Source organism: Giraffa tippelskirchi, chromosome 6 (genome assembly GCF_054371585.1).
Source record: "Giraffa tippelskirchi isolate mGirTip1 chromosome 6, T2T-mGirTip1v1.2.pri, whole genome shotgun sequence".
Classification (NCBI taxonomy): domain Eukaryota; kingdom Metazoa; phylum Chordata; class Mammalia; order Artiodactyla; family Giraffidae; genus Giraffa; species Giraffa tippelskirchi.
The window spans coordinates 176,183,890-176,197,354 of record NC_137280.1 but is presented as its reverse complement, the minus strand read 5'-3'; the positions used below and the strand labels follow the sequence as shown (position 1 = coordinate 176,197,354).

The window sequence follows — 13,465 nt, the reverse complement described above, 5'->3', positions numbered from 1 at the left end:
AGGTGGGTTGCATATGTATGTTCATGGATGCATTGCCTTACTCTGCCCTGAGAGAATCTCTGAGCAGCAGTACCCAAAACAGTGAGTATACTTAGTGTCCGTATCTTAGCTTCTAAATACCATTCTCTGTGAAAAGGAATCAGTGTTCTTGGGGAAATGACTGATGACAGAGTTGGGACAGGGAAGACCCAAGGTGAGCTTAGACTGTTTTGTGCTGGAACACGAGGCAGTGCTCAGAGAACCCTGGAGATGTGTCAGAGGGCACATCGTTTCATAGTGTCTCCTCCCTGAGTACTTACAAAAGAGTCAGGTTTTTACTGAATTTGGTGACTTGCTTTAGAATAAAACTTATTCTTGTGTGAATACCTGACTATAGACTGACACTCTGTGTAGTCATAGTTGAGGTTTTATTGGCTTGCTGTGCTTTAAATTTTAAAGGTAAAACTATGAGAAATTATTTTAATTATAGATTGGGAAATAGTTTTAGAATCTGTCACTTCCCTATGGCTGTATGGTTAGAAAAATACCAGAACGGGAATTCCCTGGAGGTCAGTTGTTAGGACTCCATGCTCTCACTGCCTGGCGCCCGGGTTCACTCCCTGGTAGGGGTCTCAGATCCCTGCAAGCCGCACAGTGCAGGTAAAAAAAAAAAAAAAGGAAAAATACAAGAAATATATTTTGTGTCTCTGTTTTTCTAACTGGTGCTTTATTCAGCAGACTATTTAGTAAATTTTTCTTTCAAGCTTTTGGCAAGCTGTTGTAAGTAGATATTTAAGAAAGAGGCAATATATGATGTTCATAGGAAAAAAATGGGAAAGACCAGAAAAGTTGAACTGACACAGAGGAGATAGTCAATATAAAATTGCTACACAGATTTACTTCTTTTCTTCTATAACTTGCATGCAACCTGCTTGCTTATAAACCCTATCTCCATCTTGTAGTAATGTCTGATAGCAGGTAAGATGTCTTCATTAAAAAAAGAAATGGCCAAATATAGGTGTTGGCATGATTGATTTTTAAAGGTCTGTGGGATATGTATGCCCAAATGTTAAGCAACAATTCGTTCTCTGGAAGTTTCTTTAGTCTGAAGTATGTTTTGATAGCTTATAGCAATGCCTTAGTCAAAAGCAGAATCTTCAAGGCTTGACAATACTTGTATATTAGCCTGGTAGTGGTTACTTGAGATCATATCAGTAATATGACTTCTACATTTTCTGGTAGTTAATAGTTTAGTTGCGTTGTCCGGATCCTCCACTAAACATCTAAGAATATTAAGCACGTTTTCAACCCAGGTCTTGACTAGAAGTCATTGCTGTTTCCCGATATCGTTCCCTTCATATTGTTGTTAGTAAGAGAACCCGCCGTGTTCTAGCTGGGCGCGTGGCCACCCACCCAGAGGCTGTTTCTGAGCTTCTCTTGGTGGGGGTGGCTGGGCCTGAACGTTAGGTGGCGGGCGGTCGCAGAAGGAGTGGGCGCCGCTTCCAGGTCACACTGGGGAGGCGGCTGCTTGTCCTGTGCTTCCTCGTTTGTGGTCCAGGGCTTGTGGTTGTTCAGTCGCTCAGTCGTGTCCGACTCTGCGACCCCATGGACCGCAGCACGCCGGACCTCCCTGCCCATCACCAGCTCCCGGAGCTTACCCAAACTCATGTCCATCGAGTCGGTGATGCCATCCAGCCATCTCATCCTCTGTCATCCCCTTCTCCTCCCGCCTTCCATCCTTCCCAGCATCAGGGGCTTTTCCAATGAGTCAGCTCTTCACCTTAGGTGGCCAGAGTCCTGAAGCTTCAGCATCCATCCTTCCAATGAGGATTCAGGACTGATTTCCTGTCAGATGGACTGGTTTGATCTCCCTGCAGTCCAAAGGACTCTCTAGAGTCTTCTCCAACACCACAGTTCAAAAGCATCAATTATTTGGCGCTCAACTTGCTTTATAGTCCAGCTCTCACATCCATACATGACTCCTGGAAAAACCACAGCTTTGACTAGATGGACTTTTGTTGGCAAAGTAATATCTCTGCTTTTTAATGTGCTATCTAGGTTGGTCATACTTTTTCTTCCAAAGAACAAGCATCTTTGAATTTCATGGCTGCAGTCACTATCTGCAGTGATTTTGGAGCCCAAAAAATGAAGTCTGTCACTGTTACAACTGTTTCCCCATCTATTTGCCATGAAGTGATGGGACTGGATGCCATGATCTTAGTTTTCTGAATGTTGAGTTTTAAACCAACATTTTCACTCTCCTCTTTCACCTTCATCAAGAGGCTCTTTACTTCCTCTTCAATTTCTGCCATGAAGATGGTGTCAGCTGCATATCTGAGGTTGTTGATATTTCTCCCAGCAATCTTGATTGCAGCTTGTGCTTTATCCAGCCTGGCATTTCACATGATGTACTCTGCATATAAGTTAAATAAGCAGGGTGACAATATACAGCCTTGACGTACTCCTTTCCCAATTTGGAACCAGTCCGTTGTTCCATGTCTGGTTCTAACTGTCTTCTTGATCTGCGTACAGGTTTCTCAGGAGGCAGGGCTAGATCACCTGGATTAAAAGAGTAACTCATTTTCAATTCTGTATATTAGGACAGTGAGCAATAAAATATAAGATGATCCATGCCTTGATCTTTTGCAGCCTTAGAATACCTACTTGGTTTGGACTTCTGTCATGTTCAAGCCATTACTAACAGGACTGTGTTAAGGTAAGCAACTTCCTGGCTTGATTCAAGTGCCATTTCAGTTTTTTCATTGTCATTTTTTCCTCTTTCTTATTTAACAAAAATGTTGCTCCAGGTCAGTCCTTCATGTTCTTTTTCTTCAAAGCAACCTTTGAAGTGCTCTTTCTTCAATCTCAGCTTATCCAAAGATAATTCAGACATGTCTTTGACTATATAATTTTGAGGTCAGTGAACAAACCTCCTGTCTTAGTGTCTCCCATAGAAGCCCAGGTACATGTGCACAGATGTTTGTTAAATGAGTTAAGAAAAACATCATGGGGCAGAGTAGTTATCTTCTGAGGAGTTAGGATGTGGGCGAGATAGCATTTTAATGGCTCTAAGAAAAGCAGGCATATTAAAACATATGTTAGTTAATTATTTCTGTTTAACAAGTTAGGCAGTTTAAGACCACAGACATTTATCGTTTCATCTTTTCTGCGGGAATCTTTCCATGGCTTTGTTGGGTCCCTCTGATCCAGGGTCTCTCATGAGGCTATGCTCAAGGTGTCCTTGGGGCCGCTTGGCTGGGCCGTGAGGGTTTTCATCCAGGCTCACTCGCATGGTGGTTGGCAGGCCGCAGGTCCTCCTTGACTGTTGGCCAGATGTTTAAGTTACTTGCTGTGCCATTTGAGACTTCTCCAGAGGGCTGATCACGTGCAACGGCAGAGTCAAGAACCCCCAAAATAAGAAGCCACAGTTTTCTTAACCCAATCTCTTCTGCCGTACTCTTTTCATTAAAAGTGAGCCAATAAACCCCGCTTATACTCGTGAGGAGAGACTTATACAGGTGTAACTACAAGGAGATCGGGTATTGAGGGCCATTTTATAGGTTGCCTACAACAAACCATATGCAGAGATCTGTTAAATATCAATTGGTGTTTCAGCTTCAATTTTGTTTTTTTTACTTTTATCCATCTTTGCTGGTACTGATGTTATCTTCCCTTCACTCACTCATTGAATTTCCTTTCACCTGAGTAAAATCTACCTAGATTTAATCAATTATCTGTTGTGACAATCATCTTACTTTTACAAAAGAACAAATTAAGGTCCAAAGAAGGTACTATCCAAAGTCACACATATTTTAAACAAGGTGTTTCTTGGTTCCAGTGACCATATTCCACTTCTGTTTGCTAAGGGACAAATTCAGTTCAGTCACTCAGTCGTGTCCGACTCTTTGCGACCCCATGAACTGCAGCACGCCAGGCCTCCCTGTCCATCACCAAACCCATGGACTCCCTAAGTCCACCCAAACCCATGTCCATCGAGTCGATGATGCCATCCAGCCATCTCATCCTCTGTCTTCCCCTTCTTCTCCTGCCCTCAATCTTTCCCAGCATCAGGGTCTTCTCAAATGAATCAGCTCTTCACATCAGGTGGCCAAATTATTGGAGTTTCAGCTTCAACATCAGTTCTACCAATGAACACCCAGGACTGATCTCCTTTAGGATGGACTGGTTCAATCTCCTTGCAGTCCAAGGGACTCTCAAGAGTCTTCTCCAACAACACAATTCAAAAGCATCAATTCTTTGGCACTCAGCTTTCTTTATAGTCCAACTCTCACATCCATGCATGACCACTGGAAAAACCATAGCCTTGACTAGAGGGACCTTTGTTGGCAAAGTAATGTCTCTGCTTTTTAATATGCTGTCTAGGTTGGTCGGTTGGTCATAACTTTCCTTCCAAGGAGTAAGCATCTTTTAATTTCATGGATGCAGTCACCATCTGCAGTGATTTTGGAGCCCAGAAAAATAAAGTCAGCCACTGTTTCCCCATCTATTTGCCGTGAAGTGATGGGACCAGATGCCATGATCTTAGTTTTCTGAATGTTGAGCTTTAAGCCAACTTTTTCACTCTCTACTTTCACTTTCTTCAAGAGGCTCTTTAGTTCTTCTTCACTTTCTGCCATAAGGGTGGTGTCATCTGCATATCTGAGATTATTGATATTTCTCCTGGCAAATCCTGTTTCCAGCTTGTGCTTCATCCAGCCCAGTGTTTCTCATGATGTACTCTGCATATAAGTTAAATAAGCAGGGTGACAATATACAGCCTTGACATACTCCTTTTCCTATTTGGAACCAGTCTGTTGTTCCATGTCCAGTTCTAACTGTTGCTTCCTGACCTGCATACAGGTTTCTCAAGAGGCAGGTCAGGTGGTCTGGTATTCCCATCTCTTTCAGGATTTTCCACAGTTTATTGTGATCCACATAGCCAAAGGCTTTGGGACAAATTAGCCCTTTAAACTCATGTAGTCCTTTAATCTTCAACAAATGATCTAGTTTCTCTAAATCTTTATTTTATAGTCTATGAAATGCGGAGGACAAGAATAAAAAATCTACCAGAGAGGAACTTCTGATTTTGGCTGCATGAAAAGTTTGATGAATCCTCCCCCCAAACAGTATATATAAATATACACACACACACACATATGTCATATGTGTATATACACACATATCAATACCCATATATGTATGTATGTAAATAACTGGACAAAATTGCCCTAAACTATTTGAGCTTTGGGAATCGACCAAAAGCAGACAACAAATTGAGATGTATTTATTCTTAGGAAAACTACTAGAGCTTCAGGTAGGGATAGTGGAAGTCTACACCCCTCTTGAATTGAGACCCGTAACAGCAGTAGATCAAACCAGTCAATCCTAAAGGAAATCAGTCTTGAATATTCACTAGACGGACTGATGCTGAGGCTCCAGCTCCAACACTTTGGCCACTTGATGTGAAGAACTAACTCATTGGAAAAGACCCTGATTGTGGGAAAGATTGAAGGCAGGAGGAGAAGGGGATGACAGAGGATGAGATGGTTGGATAGTATCACTGACTCAATGGAGATGAATTAGAGCAAACCCCGGGAGATAGTGACGGACCGGGAAGCCTGGTGTGGTGCAGTCCGTGGGCCACAGAGAGTCAGACACAAGGCAGTGACTGGATAGCAACACGCAGCAGCTTTGGGGTCTTAGGAGGGTAACGCAGTCAGTGGCGATGAGTACCAACCTGTGTCTGTCAGCTAGACGTGATGGACTTGGTCGGATGGAAGTGGTTAAAACCCACATAGTTGCAAGTTTCATATTGTGGTACCAGTTGGGACGAGGTGGGGATCAGCTAGGAATTTAACCAGCAGACATTGGAAATGAGAGACCCGTAAAGGGATAACAAGCTCTTCACATATCCTTGGTTTACTCAAACTATGCACATGTCTTGGGGAGACTTGAGAGTATCTAGCAGAAAGCAAGGGCCAAAGCAACCTTGAGAATAAGCCTTGAATATGCTCTTCCCAACCCATGCACAGATTGAAGGGCAGGCTCAAGATATTTGAGCTTTTTTTTGCCCAAATTTAGACACAGGGAAGCCATGCTAAAGAAATCTGAATAAGAATTAAAAGTTGAGCAGAGACATGCAAACAAACATTCAAACTTCAGATCCTACCATATAAGGCCAGGGAGATTACAGTTGAAACGGATTTCAGAGAAGTAAATCAAATTCCAGAGTTGCTACAATATGTTACCTAAAATGGCTGGTTTTGAATGAAAAATTATGAGACATGTCAAGAGACAGGAAAAAAGTGACCTATACTGAGAGGAAACAAAACAGTTAGTAGAAGTTGAGTCAGCACAGGTATTAGACTTAGGAGAGAAAACTTGAAACTGTAATAACATGTTAACAGAATGGAAGGAAACAGTATTCAAACTGTAAGAGAATATAGCATTGAGCCAAAGAATGGAGAGTTTCAATATAAAGACGTGGAAACTGTGAACAAGCGTTTTCTGATGCTGTTGCAGATAGGAGTGCCCTCCTTTTTCACAGTGGTGCCCGCTTCCTTATGATCGCACAGGCTGCCTCTAGGTGCAGTGAGTGGAGGCTTCTCTTACAGAGCACAGGCTCTAGGGTGACTCTTGAGTAGTTGTGGTGCATGGGCTTAGCTGCGTTTCAGCCTCGGGAGTCTTCCTGGATCAGGGTTCAAACCTGTGTCTCCTGCATCGGAGGGTGGGTTCTCATCCACTGCACCACCAGGGAAGTCCTGCCTTATTTTATTTCTGAATTGTTCATTGATAGTGTATAGAAATATTTGCTTATTAGCTCTAAATTTTTTTGTGTATAATTTTCCTATATAAGATCATGATAATTGTAACTATAGAGCATTTTAATTTTCTAATCGGAATGCCCTTTCATTCTTTTCCTTATGTAATTGCCCAGGCCAGAATCTCTGGTACAGTGTTGTGTAGAAGTGGAAACAGCAGAAATCTTTTCTTGTTCCTCATGTCAGGGGAGAATATTCAGTCTTTCACCATTAAGTATAATAATAATGGCAGGATTTTTACACATGCTGTCTATCACATTAAGGAAGTTTCCTTTGATTCCTAGTTTCCTGAGTATTTTTGTCAAGAAATGGTACTGGATTTTGTCAAATGCTTTTTCTACATTAATTGAAATGGTTGAGTTTTTTAAACCTTTATTTTATGAATGTGGTGTGTTCAGTGCATTTATTTTTGCCTGTTGCACCACCTTTGCCTCCTTGGGATAAATGCCACTTGACCATGGTGTGTCGTCCTTTTGATGCGCTGCTTGATGTACTTTGGCTCTGTAGCTGACTCTGGAACAGCATGGGGTTGATATGCAGGTCTTCTTACACACAGGCTTCTTTTCAATAGTAAACACGGTGGTACTACGCGAGCCTTGGTTGGTTCAATCTGTGGGTGAGGAATCGCACATAGGGAGGGCCGACTATTAAGTTATACTTGGATTTCAACTGCATAAAGGGTCAGCATCCCAATCCCTACACTGTTCAAGGGCCAAATAGACTTTTTAAGGATTTTTTGCATTTAAATTTATAAGAGACATTGGTCTATAGTTTTCTTATGATGTCTTTGACTTTAGTATCAGAGTAATGCTAACCTTGTAGAGTTACCAAGAGTTCCCTTATACTCCAGCTTTGGGAATCATTTAAGGAGGATTTGTATTTGTTCTTTAAATGTATCACTATTAGGGCCATCTGGTCCTTGGCGTTTGTTCTTTGCAAGTTTTTGATTACTGATTCAACATTTTCTCTTATTATAGGTCTGTTGAAATTTTCTATTTCTTCTTGAATCAGTTTTTTTGTAGTTTGTAATATATCTAGAAGTTTGTTTTGTTTAGGTTATCTAATTTGTTGGCATACAATTGTTCATAATACTCTCCTGTAATTCTTTCTTTTTTTGTAAGGTTGGTAATAATGTCTCTTTGTATTCATGATTTTAGTACATTGAGTGTTTTTTTTTTCTTCCTTTCTCGGTTGTGACCTTAGCTACTCCCATATCATACTTCCTCTTTAGGACAGTCCATAACAGTGACTCTTTTAATAATGGTCACTTGTACTAAAATGGTTTTCTGTTTTAAAAAGTTAATTTTTCATGTCCGGGGAGATGACCACCCCCTCACCTGTCACACAGCACACATTTGTGTGGAACCTGGTGCTCAGCCCTTCATAGACAGTGTGCTTGGGGTTTCTTATATAGCGGAGCAGCTCCCTTGCTGTGATGAGTCCTTGATATAAGGGATACATTTTTTTTTAAGGATTAATTTTTTCTAACTGGTAAAAACTTATTGCCTTTAAAATGTTTAACACATATTATGTGGTTCCTTTTTTATTCACAGATATTTTCCAATTTATCTCTGGATGAACGTTGCCTTTCTGCATCATTGGTTTGCAAGTACTGGCGTGACCTTTGTTTAGATTTCCAGTTTTGGAAGCAGCTGGATCTTAGTAGTCGTCAACAGGTATGGATCCTGATTCTGTAAAAACACTCAATTTGACCTACTCAAAAATATCTTTTTTCTTAGAAATCACTTCTTTCACACTGTAGTTTTTCAGGATAGTTCAAATGACTAAAATCTATAATTCTGTGCTTTAGTAATTTTTTTTTTCAAATTCAAGTTGAAGCTAGGTTTCTATGATGAATGTATCTTTTAGTTTGGATTGGTAATTTTGGGTTGCTTCTTAATCCTTTTTGTTGTAGTCCTCTTTGTTTCCCCTACCTTATTTATTTATTTATTTTTGCTGCATTTAAAAAAGTTACTAAACTTTTCATTTTTCGGAGAGATGATTAGTAGACAGTGATGGCAAACACTTAAATAGCACTGCTGACTTGCCGTGTGTGTACTGTTCTGTGAGTTTTATGTATATTCATTTGATCAACAACCTTATGAGTTGATACTGTCATTATCCCTATTAATATAATAATTATTATACTTTTGATAATAGTACTCTTATAATGTTATTTTATGTGAAGAAATGGAAGCAAAATGGAATAAGATAACTTACTTTGTTTTAATTTTCACTTTGATGAGTTTTCCAATCCTCCCCATTGCCCAGCTGCCCAGTATGTTTATATGTCATTTAAGAAAGAAAGTAGTTTATATTGCCTTATTACAAACAGTTGGTTGGACTTGTTAAATTCTTCCTTGGTTGTCAGTACTTGGCTTTGGAAACATAAAAAATATCCACTAAAAATAGGATCCTATTAGAGTACTAAACCTGCTCTAAACCTTCCGTGATATTGTTAGTAGTGATGCGCTGGTGAATGTTTTAACAGCTGGCTTTCAAAAACAAATGAACAAAGAAGAAGCCCCGATTTGTTACATTTTCCAGTTTTTGTGGTACAAATACTCTCACCACGACCTATTTCAAGCTACCAGTGTGATGTCACAGAATGTGATGCTATCACTGATGTGAAAAGTGGTACATACTCTAGACTCTCTGATTTGGTACAACTCCAACATACCACTGGTAGCGTATGTGTCTGTTTATAACACATGTACTGTAAACGAAATAAGCAAGTTCCTGAGCATTTGTTTTTAAGTTTCCTTTTTGTTTTCCTGCCTCATTGGTAAGAGTTAAGACAGTTATGCAGTGTTTACCTGCCTGAGTTCATGAAGTTTGTATCCAAGGGGGATGGTGAATATTTAGTTAGTTGTGGCTGAGAGTGTAGAGAGAGGTAATCTGAAGTAATCCATTGGGTTGATAATCTTAAATATCAGAGTTATTTGTTACAAATTCAGACTGAAAATCGGAGAAGGCAGTGGCAACCCACTCCAGTACTCTTGCCTGGAGAATCCCAGGGCCGGGGGAGCCTGGCAGGCTGCAGTCCATGGGGTCGCTAAAAGTCGGATACAACTGAGCGACTTCACTTTCACTTTTCCCTTTCATGCATTGGAGAAGGAAATGGCAACCCACTCCAGTGTTCTTGCCTGGAGAATCCCAGGGACGGGGGAGCCTGGTGGGCTGCCGTCTATGGGGTCGCACAGAGTCGGACACGACTGAAGCGACTTAGCAGCAGCAGCAGCAGCAGGCTAAGAATAGCTTTTCTTTTCTCCTGTTAGTTAGGTGTGGAGGTTTAAAAAGAAAAAGAAGAGAAAATAGAGAAAGAGATACACTGTTTCCAACAAGTAGAAACAAAGGTGGTTTCAGCCTTGGTTCTTAACTCCTTGTACTCCTCAACACTCCCCAATTCTTTTCTTCCTTTCTAAATTTAATCATGTGTATTTTCTCTCATCATTATTTTTACTCAAAAGACTTGAATAATGGTAACTCTGTTTTCTTTTTTTTGGAAATATGATTGGGCAGGGAATGTGTAGAGGTTGGTTTTGAAAAATTGTTTAAAAAATCAAGATGGTCCTGTGAGTTTTTCACTAGATGAATTTTAAGATTACTTATATTTAGCTTTGAGTCTTCTGAGATAAGCTTTTTTTTTTTAAATGGCCTTTGTATATAGTCTTTGGTGTCCTAATACCCAAGATAATATATTGTATAAGCTGTGGACTTAATTATAGCTAATGTATTCTGATAGATGTAGTAAAGCAATTGAAATTTATATACTTTGGTAAGTATCACCTAATATTATGTGTGAAAAGTCAAGATTCATGCATCATGTTGACTGATACATACTGTTTGTTAGGTTAAGAACCAACTCAAAATTTTAATACAGTTTTGTTTGTGGGGAGTTTTTGGTGAGTTTAAAGGTTTAATTAAAGTGTGTTTTCCTAGTAAGGATAGATTTTTAGACTTTTATTGAAAACCAGTACATCATATTATCATTTGGTGTTTCTGACACCAAATGTGTGCTTTTTTCCATGCTAACGAATTCTCTGACGCTAACTCGGTGTCCAGCAATTCAGTTCAATTCTGACACTAACTCCTGGAGTTAGTGCAGACCTTACAGTTTAAGGGCCAGTCCCATGACTGTCCCCACTTAACATACCCCTCACAGTCCTGAAAGTGAAGGTGAAGTCGCTCAGTCGTGTCCGACTCTCTGTGATCCCGGGGACTGTAGCCCACCAGGCTCCTCCGTCCATTGGATTTTCCAGGCAAGAATACTGGAGTGGGTTGCCATTCCCTTCTCCAGAGGATCTTCCAGACCCAGGGAACCTGGGTCTCCTGCATTGAAGGCAGATTCTTTACCATCTGAGCCACCAGGGAAGTCTGGAGCCATCTATACTTCTGACTGACCATTTTTAAAACTCGAAGTTCCCCATGTCCCCTGCTCAAGGTGATAATTTGCTCGAGTGATCAGAACTCAGGAAAATACTAATGTTTACTGGTTTAGTGTGGAGGATATAACCCAAGACCAGACAAATGGAAAAGATGCCTAGGGCAAGATTTCGGGGAGAGGGTATGGAGCTCCTCTGTCCTCTAAAGCCACATCACCCTCACAGCACTTTAATGCATTCACCAACTCAGAAGCCCTCCAGATCTCATTGTTCAAGTATTTTTATAACCCATCTCAAGCTGTCCTCTCTTCCCAGAAAGTCAGAGGTTGGGACTGGAAGTTTCTGCACTCTGATCACATGGTGTCTGGTCTTTCTGGTGACCAGCTCCCATCCTAAAGCAATCTAGGGGCCCCAACTTAAGTCATTTCATTACTATAAACTCAGGCATGGTCACAAGGGGCTAGTTAAAGAAAACAAAAGACATTCCCATCACTCAGGAAATTCCTAGGACTTTAGGAGCTCTGTTCTAGGAACTGGAGACAAAAGACCAAATATATTTTTAAAATTATACAACAGTTCTTATTATGCTTTAATAGTAAGAAGCTTTTCTTTTTGATTGTGGTTTTCATGCTATAATCTCATTGTTATATATTAGAAAAAATTTAATAAAAGAATAGTAAGTTTCCATTTTTAGCAAAGTTTTAAACTTACTGCTTTTTTTCTCCCCTCTCATAGGTCACTGATGAATTATTGGAAAAAATTGCATCAAGAAGTCAAAATATAATTGAAATCAACATTTCTGATTGTCGCAGTATGTCTGATACTGGCGTATGTGTTCTAGCATTTAAATGTCCTGGACTTCTTAGGTATACAGCTTACAGGTGTAAACAGCTTTCTGACACCTCTATTATTGCAGTTGCCTCTCACTGTCCTTTACTTCAGAAAGTTCATGTAGGCAACCAGGACAAACTTACTGATGAAGGACTCAAACAGGTAAATTTTAGTATCTATAAAATGGTTTTGCATGTATTAATGTGTTTTTTTGCAGCATCACTTTGGAAGATTTTTATGTTAAAAGTAATACTTAGAGAATAAGTCATTTTTTTATGTATCCATGAATATTTGGGTTCATGAACTAGAGTACTGTGGCTATAATTGACAAATTAACTTCTTTGGGTGTTTTAATAAGTGCCTGAACTTCTTTGACCAGCCATTTTATTTCCTTATTCTTTTGTTACTTAAATTTTGTACTGAATTTTGCTTTATGTAGGAGCTTCCCTGATAGCTCAGTTGTTAAAGAATCTGCCTGCAATACAGGAGACCCCGGTTCAATTCCTGGGTCGGGAAGATCCTCTGGAGAAGGGATAGCCTATCTACTCCAGTATTCTTGGACTTCCCTTGTGGCTCAGCTGGTAAAGAATCCGCCTGCATCCCTGGGTTGGGGAGATCCCCTGGAGAAGGGAACAGCTACCCACTCCCAGTATTCTGGGCTGGAGAATTCCATGGACTGTAGAGTCCACGGGGTCGCAAAGAGTCGGACATGACTGAGCAACTTTCACTTGCTTTATGTAACAACAGTATGCAGTTTGGGTTAGCATGAGCTTTTAAAAATTAACTTTTAATTCCTCTTGTATGTTACTAGGTGAAATGCTTGCCTATTTTAAAATATCTTTTAAATGCAACTCCAGGTTAAGGGGGATAAAGTGAAGAAAAAGATGGTAGCTGTATTAGGGGCAGCAGTTGGTTTAAACACAGTATCATGTATTTTCTCGTTGATTCACTGTCTTTGGAAATGGTGTGTAAGGTTCTTGTCTCAGAGCGAATATTGAATGGGTTCTATGTGCCAGTCCCTGAATCTGTGAATCTTTTGAATATTTAGTAATGTTACCACTATTGTACTGGGCACTTTTTGTGTTTTTATATTTAACCCTTGAAGTAACTTTGTGGGAGTCGTTGATATTGAACTCATTTTGTTTAATTTTCGTTTTGTAATGGAAGAGATTAAGTCTTAGAGAGATTGAGAAACTTGGCTGATGTTTGGCAGACAGTGGACCTGGGACTGAAGCCTGGAGTCCCTGAAGCCGTACTGCCTTGTCTTTCTGGTTTTCCAGGCCAATAGACTGTGCTTTGCTAGACCTCAAATAAGGGAGCCTCTCCGTGAGGGCAGGAGCTGTGCACACAGTGCAGGAGCTCCACACACAGGAGCTCCACACACAGGAGCTCCACACACAGTGCCCTTGGCAAACGTCGGTTGAAAAAAAGAATTAGTTATTAATAATT

The 13,465-nt window shown here is 40.3% G+C and overlaps 1 protein-coding gene across 1 annotated transcript in view; it reads left to right on the top strand.

Moving 5' to 3' along the window:
• FBXL17 (F-box and leucine rich repeat protein 17) overlaps positions 1–13,465 on the top strand; it is a 510,317-nt gene that overhangs the window by 7,038 nt on the left and 489,814 nt on the right. Inside the window, exons 2-3 of the mRNA XM_081505350.1 lie at positions 8,354–8,476; positions 11,921–12,178. Of these exons, the coding sequence (XP_081361476.1) occupies positions 8,354–8,476; positions 11,921–12,178 (381 nt within the window). The remainder of the gene's footprint in view (positions 1–8,353; positions 8,477–11,920; positions 12,179–13,465) is intronic.